The 13,423-nt window shown below is 47.7% G+C and overlaps 1 protein-coding gene across 3 annotated transcripts in view; it reads left to right on the top strand.

Annotated features, from left to right (window-relative positions):
- Nucleotides 1-8,272: 8,272 nt before the first annotated feature.
- The window catches only part of MRAP2 (melanocortin 2 receptor accessory protein 2), a 99,940-nt gene continuing 94,789 nt past the window's right edge, over nt 8,273-13,423 (top strand). Inside the window, exon 1 of one of the 3 annotated variants that reach the window (XM_083177120.1) lies at nt 8,273-8,393. Coding sequence is in view for 1 of the 3 variants with exons in the window: in XM_083177119.1 (XP_083033245.1) it covers nt 8,437-8,465 (29 nt within the window). In the remaining 2 variants the exon portion in view is untranslated. Of the gene's footprint in view, nt 8,505-13,423 lie in introns of all 3 variants that reach the window. The other 2 variants (XM_083177119.1, XM_083177121.1) reach the window with 2 other exon arrangements.

Raw genomic sequence — 13,423 nt, 5'->3', positions numbered from 1 at the left:
TCACCGCACAGATGTAAGGGCGGATATAACGTCACCGCCCACTGACAGCCAGGACCAGCCCTGAAGATGGAGACCACTTGCAGACAGCGCTATAAATAGGCAAAGGGGAGAGAGGTCCAGAATTCACCATCATCCTGAAGAAGCAATAGTTAGTGTATAGGGGTAGAAATGCGCACTCTGTGTGTGGCCCACTCGAAATGGGTCCCTCCTGTCAGACTCACTAAATGTCTGGAAGGTTATACTTAGGTGTAAGACTGTGTGGGTGTGCTATTTGGATCTAAGGTATGTCCTGTCCACAATATGCAAATTGCACTTGTATGTGATGCACACAAAGTATTTATAGCACACAAAACCAGGTACAAATGTTAAAACCAGGTACAAATGTTAAAACCAGGTACAAATGTTAAATTTTGATCCATTATTGAAAATGTTGCCTTTAATATTTTTTGTCCCATAATTATCTTGTTTTAAACTGCTGTTGGCACACGTCTATGATTTATTATGTTGTTTGACTGCCTGATCTCACCAGGTAAGAAAGTACCTATCCATGTACACGCACACACAGACATTCTAGGGTTAATTTTGTTAGGAGCCAAATAACCTACCAGTATATTTTTGGATTGTTGGAGGAAACCAAGTACACGGAGTAAACCTACACAAGTACAGGGAGAATATACAAACTACGCACAGTTAGAGCCATGGTGGGAATCAAACTCATGTCCTCAGTGCTGTGAGGCAGTAATGCTAACCAGGGCAGCCGAGAGGAATGCCGGGCCCCGGTAAAAATTTTGAGGCGTGGCCTAAGTGTGGGAGGTGTGGGCACCTCCCGCACTTAGGCCACGCCCCCAAAATGTTTAAAGGAGGGTGAAAGAAAACTCTAAAAACTGTAATCTCAGCAGCAGCACACACCTACAGCATGTGCTGTGCTGACACCAGGCTCAGCATGACCTCTCACGCGGTCAGTGAGACACTCTCGCTGAGCCTGCTGTCAGCACAGCACATGCTGTAGAAGTGTGTGCTACTGTTGCTACCCGGGAGGGACGGAGGGGTCAGACCAGGGCCCCCCCAGCAAGCCTGGGCCCGGGTAATTTGTACCCGCTCCCCCCCTCTCTCGGCTGCCCTGATGCTAACCATTACACCATCCGTACTGCCCAAATGTAGGACTATTGCGTTTATTTGGGAGAGAGAAATATGTTTAGGAAAGATGCACAACGAAGTCCAGTAACCAGAGAAAACTGCATTTACATGATCAATGTGATTGTACAATGTGAATTAAAAATGCAACTGTTTGCATAGCAGCAATGGGGGTGAAAGAAAACTCCTGCGGGGCCCCTCCAGCAAGCCTGGGCCTGGGTAATTAGTACCCGCTCCCCCCCCCCCCTCTCGGCTGCCCTGTCTGTACCAGTGGTGGTGCTGGGGGAATGGCACTACTCGCACACCCCTAATTACTGTTGATCAGAAGGAACACCTTTGTACTGTATGTATTAACAATATTAGCCACACATCATCAATGACTTCAAATTGTAATTGAAGGAAATATTTTTGATGTAATATAGGGCCAGATGCATTAAGACTAAACAAGTGATAAAGTGGAAAGTGATAAAGGTGAAATGGGGGAGATTGCTAGACTAATGACGGAGATTACTGCTATTTCAGGGAGTCTCCTGAAGAATGCAGGAGAGTAGGCAACTATGCTGTAACTTGACAGGGTCGGGTTGTCTGATACTCAGTGGGCCGGGGGGCAGGGTGCCACATGCCCCCTGGGCTGGCACAATTGTACTACTTCGGGGCCGGGGTGCGCTGTTCTATGGCCAGGCCGAGCTGCCTCCAGGATTACACCTACAGAGTCAACAACATTTCTTCCAGATCTTCTGCCCCCCGGCTACACGGACTCCTCCCACTATCAGTCATGCTTGCTCTTACGCCCGCTCCCAGCAGCTTGAGCACCCGGCAGCGGGACCTCCATCTTCCCTGCTGCCTGGCTGTAGCAGCTTTCTCTCTGTGGCAGCTGTCTTCCCTCCCGGCTGCAGGCATCTAGACTACCCCCGGCTGTATGAGGAGGCAGATGAAGTTCCGCCTGCGCCCGCTGACTTTCTGGGGCCACAGCATTGCACAGCACTTGCTCTCAGGTGTTTCATATGCCCGTTCTATGCAACTATGACAGCGCCAGTTTGTATGTGCTTCCCACCCGGCTCCCCGGGGGTTGCCTATGAGACGCTTACCTTGATGGTTTGCGTCTGGGAAGAAACCATGAGATTGCAGCTGTTGCAGGACATCCTGGAAGACAAAGGAGGTAACTACCCAGGTGCAGGCTGTAAAAGGGTGTGTGTGTGGGGGGAAGGATGATCACCCACAAGCTGCTGTAAACACACTACTGTCATCCTCACCCCACCATCACCCTCTTGCTGCCATCACCCAAACACTGTCATCATCCTCACACCACCATCACCTTCTTGCTGCCATCACCCAAACACATACCTCCCAACATGATCCTCTCCAGGATGGACACGTTGCTCGGTTTCTGGACTTCTCTCTTAAAGCACCTTTCTTATCAATTACCTAGCTCACCACAGGTATGGCAATCATACATTACCAGGGAAGTCCAGGAACAGAGCATTGTGTCCCTCCTGGAGAGGATCATATTGGGAGGTAGGCAAACACTGTAATCACCCACACGCTACTGCTTTTCTGTCACCCACACACTGCTGTCACTCTCATGCTGCCATCACCCTAATGCCACCATCACCCACACACAGATTTAACCCTCTCACCGCCCTTGCCCCCACACACTGCCTTCACCTTCATGCTGCCATCACTCTCACGCCACAAATACCAACTCACAGCCTTCACCCTCCCACTGCTGTCACCTTCCCACTGCAGTCAACCATACACTGCCGCAGGGGCTGGTTGGCAACTTTCAGCCTGGGGGGCAAAACAAGCAAGTGGCCCATCACCATCGCCATCATTTCACCACCCTACCCTCTTCCCTCTAGTATGCAGCAAGGATTAAACAATTCTTCCCCCCCCACACACACAAATACAACAGAAAAGGGAAAGTACGCGAGCGTTGCAAAAATTTACACTGTAATGCCCATTACATATAACGCCACACACCATAATGCCCATTACACATAATGCCACACACCATAATGCCCATTACACATAATGCCACACACCGTAATGCCCATTACACATAAAGCCATCACTGTAATGCTAATTAAACATAATGCCACACACCGTAATGCCCACTACACATAATGCCAACACCGTAATGCCCATTACACATAATGCCACACACCGTAACGCAGGGCCGGTGCTAGGGTGTTCGGTGCCTCCCTGCAAACTCTAAATTTGCGCCCTCATTATGCGTAATGTCCACAGTAAAGCTGCTTATGCATGATGCCTAGCATAGCCCTGCCTATGTATAATGCCCAGGGTAGTGACAGTTATGCAAAATGCTCAAAGTAGCACCCATAAGCCATAATGCCAACCATACTGTTGCTTAAAGATAATGCCCAGAGTTGTGCCCACACAATGTCCCCTTCCATCTCTATAATATACCACTTCCCCTAGTTACCTGATTCTTGATAAATATTTCTGTCCCAAATTGAAACACTGGGCTAGAACAGCGTCTGTGAGTGATTATTCGTACTCTTAATTCTGAGAGTTCCACTACCAAGTCTGGTGCCCCTTTATTTAGAGTGGCACATACCTTTGTTAGCTGCACTGTAACACTGACAGTCCCTGCCAGCGTGGCCTCCCTGACTGTGTGTGTGTCCCGGCTCCTGCAGTGAGTCCTGCTCTGCGCCTCTCCAAGACAACCTCCTGCATAATTCAAAAAACCTCTCACTGGCTCTTCCACGCGGCGACATCGTCATCTGCCCGGCTGGACAGGGGGAAGGGAATAGCAGGTCCCCCCGGCATTGTCCGCCGTACAGGAGTCCGGCTAGCAAACGTCACCAAGCAGCGTGGGACACAGTGTTGCGGCGCTGCTGTGGGGTTGGTAAGCTTCTGCCCGGCTGCCTGTCCTGTGCGCTAACCCTGTTGCCGGAGCCGCTGCCTGTCATATATTTTGACAGGCGCAGGCTGCGGCAGCAGCAGCCCACAACTACAGTGTTGGACAGAGGAGGGGAGGAAGCGCCTCTATGGGCCGGCGCCTACCTGCTTTGCAGGCTGTGCTGAGCGGGTAGCGCCGGCCCTGCCGTAACGCCAATTACACATAATGCCCATTACACATAAAGCCATCACTGTAATGCTAATTAAACGTAATGCCACACACGGTAATGCCACACCGTAATGCCCACTACACATAATGCCAACACCGTAATGCCCATTACACATAATGCCAACATCGTAATGCCCATTACACATAATGCCAACACCGTAATGGCCATTACACATAAAGCCATCACTGTAATGCTAATTAAACATAATGCCACACATCGTAATGCCCACTACACATAATGCCAACACAGTAATGCCCATTACACATAATGCCAACACCGGAATGCACATTACACATAATGCCAACACCCTAATGTCCATTACACATAATGCCAACACCCTAATGCCATCACCGTAATGGCCATTACACATAATACCAACAACGTAATGCCCATAAAACATAATGCCACATGCTATAAAGCCCATTACACATAATGCCAATACCGTAATGCCCATAAGACATAGTGTAATAATGGCAATTACATATTATACCATATAACTGCTGCTTACCTACATGTTTATTGTCAGAAGTATATGACTTGTTGGGTTACATGCTTCTTGGCAGGTGTTTCATTCTTGTTGCCATGGGGATTTTTTGGGAGGGGGGAGCCAGGGTACATGCTCATCGCCAAGGGGTTCTATTTAAATAGCGCTACCCGAACCCGCACTTCTGGGTAGCTCTGGCCGCGCTGTTGTCTTCTGACAGACATTAGAGGTATGGCAGTACCTCTAGTGTCGGTCTCCTATAAGGAGGCGGACATTTTTTGGGAGGCCGTCGCCTTACATTTCTGCGGCCAGGAGGAAGCCGGGGATGAGCTGGAGTGAAACACGGAGGTGGTGGGCGGCTGCAGAGGTGATGGCTGGGTTGCGGCAGTGTGTGCAAGATGCACACAGCGGCCCAGCCTGCACATAGTCATAACGGCCTGGGGGGCATATGCCACCCTGCCCCCCCGGCCCAGCCTGCCCCTGCACTGCCATCACCCTCATGCTGCCGTCACCCACTGCCTGTCAATGCAATGTGTTGGGCCACTTGCTTGTGTTTACCCCCCAGGCTCAAAGTTGCCAGCCTGCCCCTGCTGGTACTTTATCTCTTATTACTTTCCACTTCCTCACTTGTTAAGGCTACTAAAACATTTGGCCTTAAATCTCCGCATCACCCATACTGTACATGCATCGATTCATTAATAATAGTAAGTAGGAGAGTTCAGGGACGTGCAGTCAGGGGAGGCAGGGGAGGCAGAGCCTCCCCTGTCATAAATCAGGAAAAAAAAATGCAAAGATGATATTTATAACACATACTGTGTAATAAATATCTAATTAGTATTTTTTTTTATAATCTATGGGGTGAGTTGCTGTGTGGGATTACTGGGAGGCATCGGGAGCCGTGCCTCCTGCTGACAATTCAAAACTGTCAGCAGCAGGGGAGGGGCTAAATTGCGGGGACAAAAACAAGCTGAAAATCCCATTGAAAAGCGACAGGGAAGCGGCACCTACTCCTCTGCCTCAGTGACAGGAACGTGCCTTCAGCCCACATACAAAGCACGCCCCTGTCACTGAGACAGATGTGATAGGACAGCGGATCAGGCTGTCACACAGTGACAGCCTGTATCCGCTGTCACTGAGTCTACAGTACAGGGACATGTGGTGCTGGCAGCTGCCGCGCTATGTGACAGACAGCGGCACCGGGGAACCCTGCAGCAGGGGCGGATTGGGGCACTGGGATACCGGGCCAGTTCCCGGTGGTCCGGACCCATCCCCCCTCTTCTGGAGGGCCTGCCTAACCTACCTAAAGGCGCCGTTGACAAACTTCCGCCAGTGGACTGAAGCCGCGATGTCAGCCTTGTACAGAGCATCAGCGGCTCCACGGGTATGAGGAAGGCCGCTGCCCCCACAGTCAGTGATTTGGCTGCGGTCCGCAGTGCTTACACTGACACTGACAGCCTCCATAGGAGCAGGTAAAGTGCCGCTCTGACGGAGGTTTTTTAGCTTATACGGCTTCTCTGTAGCCAGTGCGACTTTGATGCAGCCCGGCCCCAGGATGTAGAGATAGCAGTCTGGAACAATTCCATCTGATCAGCGGCAGTGGGGGAGTCTCCTCACTGCCGCTGATCAGATGGCTGCTATCTCTACATCCTGGGGCCGGGCTGCATGAAAGTACAGAGAAGGAGGGGGCGGGATGCCAGAACTTCACCAGTGGGGGACTGGGATGAGGGGCAGGGTGCCACATGCCACCCATTAATGCCGTTAAAGTCTGTCTGGGGCCGGCATATATGCATAGCCTGCTCCAGACATATGATTTGCCACCAGACTTTTAGCCCTGAAAGGGCATCTGCTCCATTATCTCTCCTAGGTCCTGCTGTAATAGCTCTGCTCATGGCTGAGCCTGTGACCGTGGCTGAGAGGTCAGGGCGATAGTAGTGTGTGCAGGGCAGCGTGCAGGGAGGGGGCAGAGCGGCTGTCACTGTGTGTACTGAGTGACAGCTTCCGACCTCCGATAGCCAGCAGTAGTGAGTAGCAGTGTCAGATATCCAGTATGCGAACTCCGTGGGGTGGAGCAGCTGGGCTGCTGAGAACCAACAGTGACTGGAGATCACTTATGAAATGTGCAGAGAACTCCTCTGCGGTTGTTGCTCAGCTGCCCCTTAGAGGACCCCTTGCTGGCTGGTCTTTCACAGCCACGTGTGTACAGAGCCTGCCGACTCCTAGTAGCAGCATCATGCACCCCAATCCCAGCAAAGGTTGAAAACAGCCAGTTGGAGAAGCCCCCCTGCCCCTGCTCCCTGACCCTGCAAGTGGTCGGCACCCTGCACAGGTAATAGCATTTACTATTGTAAAATTTTTCTTTGCTGCTGCAGCGCTGATTCAATGTATACTATAGTATATAGGGCATGGCCTGCTCTTAATACTGTGATTCAGTGCTGCAGCATACAAGAGTGCAGAGTAGGACTTTAAACAGTGATTGCGGTCCCCATTTATCATGGGATGTGGTCAGCATCCCAACAGTCAGGATGCCAGCGCCCAGTATACCGAGGCAGGCGTCCGAACTGCCTGCGCGGGGGCTGGAAACGTCACCTTATTTATCATGTATGTGAGCCTGTTACACCTAGTAGAGTGTTGTGAATGTTAAGCTTATTGTGCACTTCTCCCTTCTTTCTGTGCGCACACATGAACAAATATCGGGTGCCATGTATGTTTTCTTTTTTTTCCTACTGGTGCAAATGTGTGGGGCCAGTCCATAAATATATTTTGTACACGTCCATGCACCAGGGCAGTGTAACGGCATTAGCATAAAGTTGCAGATGCAACTGCAGCGAAAGTTGCAAGAAAGGCTGCAACTTGGAAACCTACCCTATAAGTAGGCATCCTGCCCCCTTTCACAGACCCCACAACCTCAGCAGACTCCACCCCCATTAGGGCTGCTTCCATAAATTTCCCGGGCTGGTTTTCCATCCCAATCCGCCCCTGCCCTGCAGCGCCCACCCTTCCCCTCTCTTCCGAGTTTGAATGCGCTTAATGTGCGGGCAATGCTTCTGTCTATATGACAGACAGCCGCCCTTCCCCTCCCTCCTCGTTGGTCCCTGCTTCTTGTGCTCTTAGTGAGCTCTGGTTCCTCCATTACGGTGTTATTGGTACTATTATGTGGCCATGTCCCTTTCCCGTGAAACCACACCAGTAAAATGTTGGTGCACACCTTCCCTGTTTTCAGTATAAGGGGGGCACCAATTCCCTTTCTGGTACAGGGCACCAAAATGTCAGCACTGGCAGGACTCGTTCCCATTTTTCAAAAGCACCTGCCTCACCTGCCACTAACCTCACCGCACGTCACTGGGAGAGTTACAGCACGTGCATGCGCTCACGTCTCTAATTGTCATACAATTCAGTGGTAAATTAATACACTTGCTATATTTTAATCGGTTTTCTTCTTCATTGCTGCCAGATTTACAGATGTAACATGGGTAACGCCCGCAGCAGCGCCAGAGAACCGCGGCTACGACGTAGCTATCTAGGATCCCTAATCCCTTATCACACTGACTGCAACTACTGGAGGTCTCTCATTAGCCGCAACATGTAGCACTGCGCATGCGTGTTTCCTTTGGCCGCCGGTGCCGTGAGAGCGATGATTGCGAGTGAGATGTGCGAGATCTGCCCTAGCATCGCTGCACCGGACTGTGAGTACAGTGTCTTTATATAGATCGGACTATCACACTAGCCATGTTTTTCTGCATTCTTCATTCAACAAAGTAAGATGTCATAATTCTTCAAGGTGTATTTTTTTACAGGTCTGTACATCATCATACAGTTGTTGTACTTGATATAGTTGTAGTGTTCTTTTGCACTGAATGTATTTATTTTAATTTATTTATTTTATTTTACACTACGTTGGTTGAATGCAGACATTTAGTATTATATTAGGTTGCACATGCTTTCCAAGCAATAGTTCTAAATGAACTTGTTCTTATCTAGAACTAATAACGTTCCTCACCTGACATATTTGTGAAATACCCATTTAAAGAAGTGTGTGTGTATGTGTGTGTGTGTGTGTGTGTGTGTGTGTGTGTGTGTGTGTGTGTGTGTGTTACAAATGATTAAATGATTAGTTCATTGGATGATGGGACATTGATGATTGTGTATGATGGGTAACAATCGATTTGTGTTCCAAGCTGATACAATCTGTGTGTATGTATGTACTATTATTAGCAGCGGTAATCCAGTTATGAAGCTAAATACACACTGCCTGACCAGTGAGGGGCTCATGGCGGTGAACAACAGTTGTACTGAGATGGACAGGATCATATTGATTTTCCTGGCTGCTTCATGCCTTCACTCTTATCTCCCTAGCAGTCACACATGCTGTATTCATGTGTTGTACTTACTGATCACACTCTATTATTTATCAGGGACTATATCTTCTCTCGCCTATGCCTACGCTGTGACATAAGGTGTGACAGCCCACTCTGTCATGTCATTTTTACTAGAAATATTGCACAGCTATAGACAATACATGATTTGTTATCTATAGTTTCCTACAAAACCAGATGGTGGGGTATTAGCCAATTTAGATACAATCTCAACCGATTTAATGTAAATCGGCCGTGTTTTGTGCCATTTCGCTGCCCTTTTGATGCGATCCCCATCCGATGCGCGGCCCCGCGTGTCGGTCTGTCGGTCTTTTCTGAGATCCTACCTGCTGCAGGTAGGATCTCAGAACCGACCATTGGAGTGGGTATGGGTCGCGATCACATCAGGGGCTTTTTCTGTGCCAGTTGGCGGCTCCGTCAGGTCGTGAGCGGGTTGTACGTTCCTGTGACGACCCGCTCACGAGCAGCATCTTGCTGGTGTGTACCCAGCATAAGTATTCTTTAAATGACAATATAAGTGCTAACATGTGACCGAGTGCGAGAGGTCACCTAAAAATAAAGACTGCTAATGTGCTTTATAGAGAGAAGTGATTCCTGCCAGTGGAAAGGAGTATGGTAATACAGTATGTATAGAAATCGTGGTGTATATTGTTAATGCAGTTATGTCAGAATGAATTTTTGTATGAGAAATCATGGACACTTCTTGCACTGCAATGTATTCATTTGATAATTAGCTACTTACTGAAGTGTACGCATACACTGCATCTTTATAGGAAGGGCCAGCAACATATAAAATGTAATGCTGTGCATTATGCTTAGTGATGAGTAGTAATGATTGTATAAATGACATTATTTTATTTATTTATTAACAGTTTCTTATATAGCGCACACAGATTACGCAGCGCTTTACAGAGCATAGTTATGAGCAAAAACACATACCGAATCACAGTACAAGACAGTTTAGGACAAGTACATGGTAAATAAGGATAGTTGCATCAGGGGACAGGACACTGAACCAATCATCAGGGTGGCAGTGGTTTATATATTCTAAGAAAGGCACATGAGGAGAGAGGGCCCTGCTTGTGAGAGCTTACATTCTAAAGGGGAGGGTTAGAAAGACAGAAGGGAAAGAAGTGAGCATAAACAGGTTAGGATGAAAGATGGTCAGGTGGGTTTATGCAGGAGGGTGGGAAGGGGTCAGCTTAGTCTTTAATATTTTAAGTCTAAAAAAGCACTGGGTCATCCAAGAGTAGACAGCAGAGAGACAGTTGGAGATATGAGGGCCAGATGTATCAAGCTTCAAAAAGTGATTACGTGGAGAGTGATAAACCACCAGCCAATCCGCTACTACCTGTCATGCTACAGCCTGGGTTTGAAAAATGACAGGTGGGAGCTGATTGGCTAGTGGTCTATCACCCTCCACTTTATCACTTTCTGAAGCTTGATACATCTGGCCCTGAGTGAGGATAGAGGGAGAGAGATCAGGAAAGGAGCGGTAGATTTTAGTATTATCAGCATAGAGGTGATAGTGGAAGTCGAGTAAGCAAATAAACTCACCCAGAGTGGACGTGTAGGGATAGAGAAGAAGAAGGGCAAGAATAAAATGTTGGGGACACCTACTATCAATGGAAGAGCAGGAGAGGGGAAGTCATTAGAGGTACAGCTGTGCATTTTCAAAACAGACAGTGCAAATACAAGCATTAACAGTGATATTCAAAGTTTTAGCAGTTGTAGAAATGGTGATATTCTGGATGAGATAACATTAGCAGACGTCACCTAATGTACTTGGCCACCTGTTCTCTTGTCATGGCTGTGCTGACAGGGAGCGGAATGGTATGTGGAGGAGGAATCCTGTTTTATTTACTGCATTTATTTTATGATAAAATAGTTGAAATATTTTTAGTCATTGGATCAAAATGTCTTAAACTTGTGCTATAAATTCACTAAATCTGTATTTTCTAGATAGAAATTAACGATTTCTCTACAAAGTCAATATATTGAACTAGCCCTAATTTAACACAGTTTGAAGGTCTACACTTTATCTATACTGTTTAAAGTGGATTTTAAGAATGTTTGTTTACAAAAATCAATTTAAATATTAAACACACAGTATAGATCCTGAAGCATTTGCAACAGCATGAGCTGTGCAATTACGTTCCCGCCTTTCATTTCTCTCTTGCTCAGATTCTGCAGCACTGGCAACCAGAGCAGTAGCTAGGTGATATGGCGCACGGAGCAACGTTATGTAATGCTCCTTACACATTATGCCCCACAAACTGTGTAGTACCCATTACACATTATGCCCCACACCGTAATGTCTAGTGGACGTTATGCAAAACACTGTAATGCTTTAATAACTTTATGCCACACACCGTAATGACCAAACACATAATGCCCCTATTGTTCTGCTTCCTTTCTGTGAGTGAACTAGAATAAGGGCCTATGTACCTGTACTACATACCCCCTATTCACCGCAGTACATCCCCACTATATGCTGTGCTACATCAGTACACTACATGCTGCACTACATACCCCATATTCACAGCAAAACATCTCACCCCATATATGCTACACCTCATCACTACACTAAACCCCCATATGCTGCACTACATCACTACAGCACACTCTCTCCCTCATACATTGAGCTACATTACCCACAACAACAATAACCCATCCTTGTGCCACCCTTCATGTTAACTCACCATGATGAAGTCTTGTATCCACCACAGCTTCAGAGGATGACCCTGCAGCATGGTACAGTGGAAGGGGGGGACAGGGCCCCAAGAGACAGCTGGGTAGAGGGCTTGTTAGTTGTTCCTCCACTCCTCTGGCCAGGACAACACACACGTTGCAGATGGAAAGTGGGGGGCAGAGCTTGATCCTTTGGCCGGGACAGAGGATGTTTGAGAGGAAAAGCCAAGTAGAGGGGACTGGGCTGCTTATGGGGGGCGGTCCTGTTCCTCCAACCCGGAAGTAGACAGCAACAAGGAACTGGCTGAAAGGAAAGAAAGGGGCGGGGCCATGGAAGAGAGAGAAGGAAATGCTTATCAAGCTGCCGGTGTTTCTGTTGTGCTGTCATACAGATACACATACCCTCCAACATTTGACGGGCGTGGTCACACCCCCTTTCCGAATGTGTACTGGGCAAGTTAAATTCCTATAATATACATATATTATACACCTGTGTGTATGTGTGTGTGTATATATATATATATATATATATATATATATATATATATATATATATAGGTAGGGGTGATGTCCGGCAACTCCTCCTGCTGACAGGTACAGCTTTGTAACTTGCCCGGGTGCCCGCGCTGAAGGTCTGAAGGTGACGAATCACCCACAAATGCAGTCCAACAAAAAAACACGTCACTCCGGGACTAGTGAAATAACACAAGGTTTACTGCGTACTGTCTACGCCGTTTCGGGCTGGGCCCGTCTTCAGGACATTTGCAGTAATACAGACATAAGTGCAATATATACCTTACCAGCTGTTCAGGTCCATCCCCGCCGCCCGACGCTCACCGTCCGTGTCCCGCTGCTGCTTCCGGTCAGATGGCCGGAAGTGACATGGTGCCGGCTCTCGGAGCCGTCAGGAGTAGGGGCAGCTCTGTGGGCATAACATTAACAAGTCAAAATCGTGCAAAACAAAGACTCGCTGTTAAGCGAGTGAAAGTGACAACAAAAGTACATGTAATAGTGATAAGCAATGATTAATTTGATTAAAATACAAAAAACATATATACACACAGTAATCGACACGTAGTGTGTCGTTAAGCTAATGGCTGCTAAAGTGCTAAGATTGGAAGGCCACTGGGTGGCAGTGTGCACCACTAATATGGTATCCTTCCCCCAGTTGTTGAAACCAAGGGGGGCATACTCAGTGTCCCTAATAACTTGTTAAAGTGCTAGTGCATGTGACGAGATTTGAAAGAAATTTCTCTTTCAAAAAGATTTTTTATTTATTTTTTATTTTATTTTTAAACGTGACTATCAGTGGTGCATTTTCCTATTTTAACTGTGCTCAGTACTGTCTCTTCGCTATTTTGCGTTGGAGATCCTTCTGTCAAGTTCTGCACCTATCCCGATAATTAGATTTAATTTAAAGGAAACAATTGAAATTAATGGCCTCATTTAATCCCCCGGGGTTGACAGTGTTTAGGGTGTATATCCATCGGCTCTCCAAACGGAGTAACTGCCTATCCCTGTCTCCTCCCCGTGATGAAATGGGTACATGGTCAATGATGAGGTAGCGTAACTGTGCCATGCTATGTTGGGCCTGTGCATAGTGTCTGGCCACCGCCTGATCACTGTTTCCCACCAGTAACGCTGCCCTG

Source organism: Crinia signifera, chromosome 3 (assembly GCF_055691185.1).
Source record: "Crinia signifera chromosome 3, ASM5569118v1, whole genome shotgun sequence".
Taxonomy (NCBI): Eukaryota; Metazoa; Chordata; class Amphibia; order Anura; family Myobatrachidae; genus Crinia; species Crinia signifera.
This window is presented reverse-complemented; position numbering and strand designations above follow the sequence as displayed.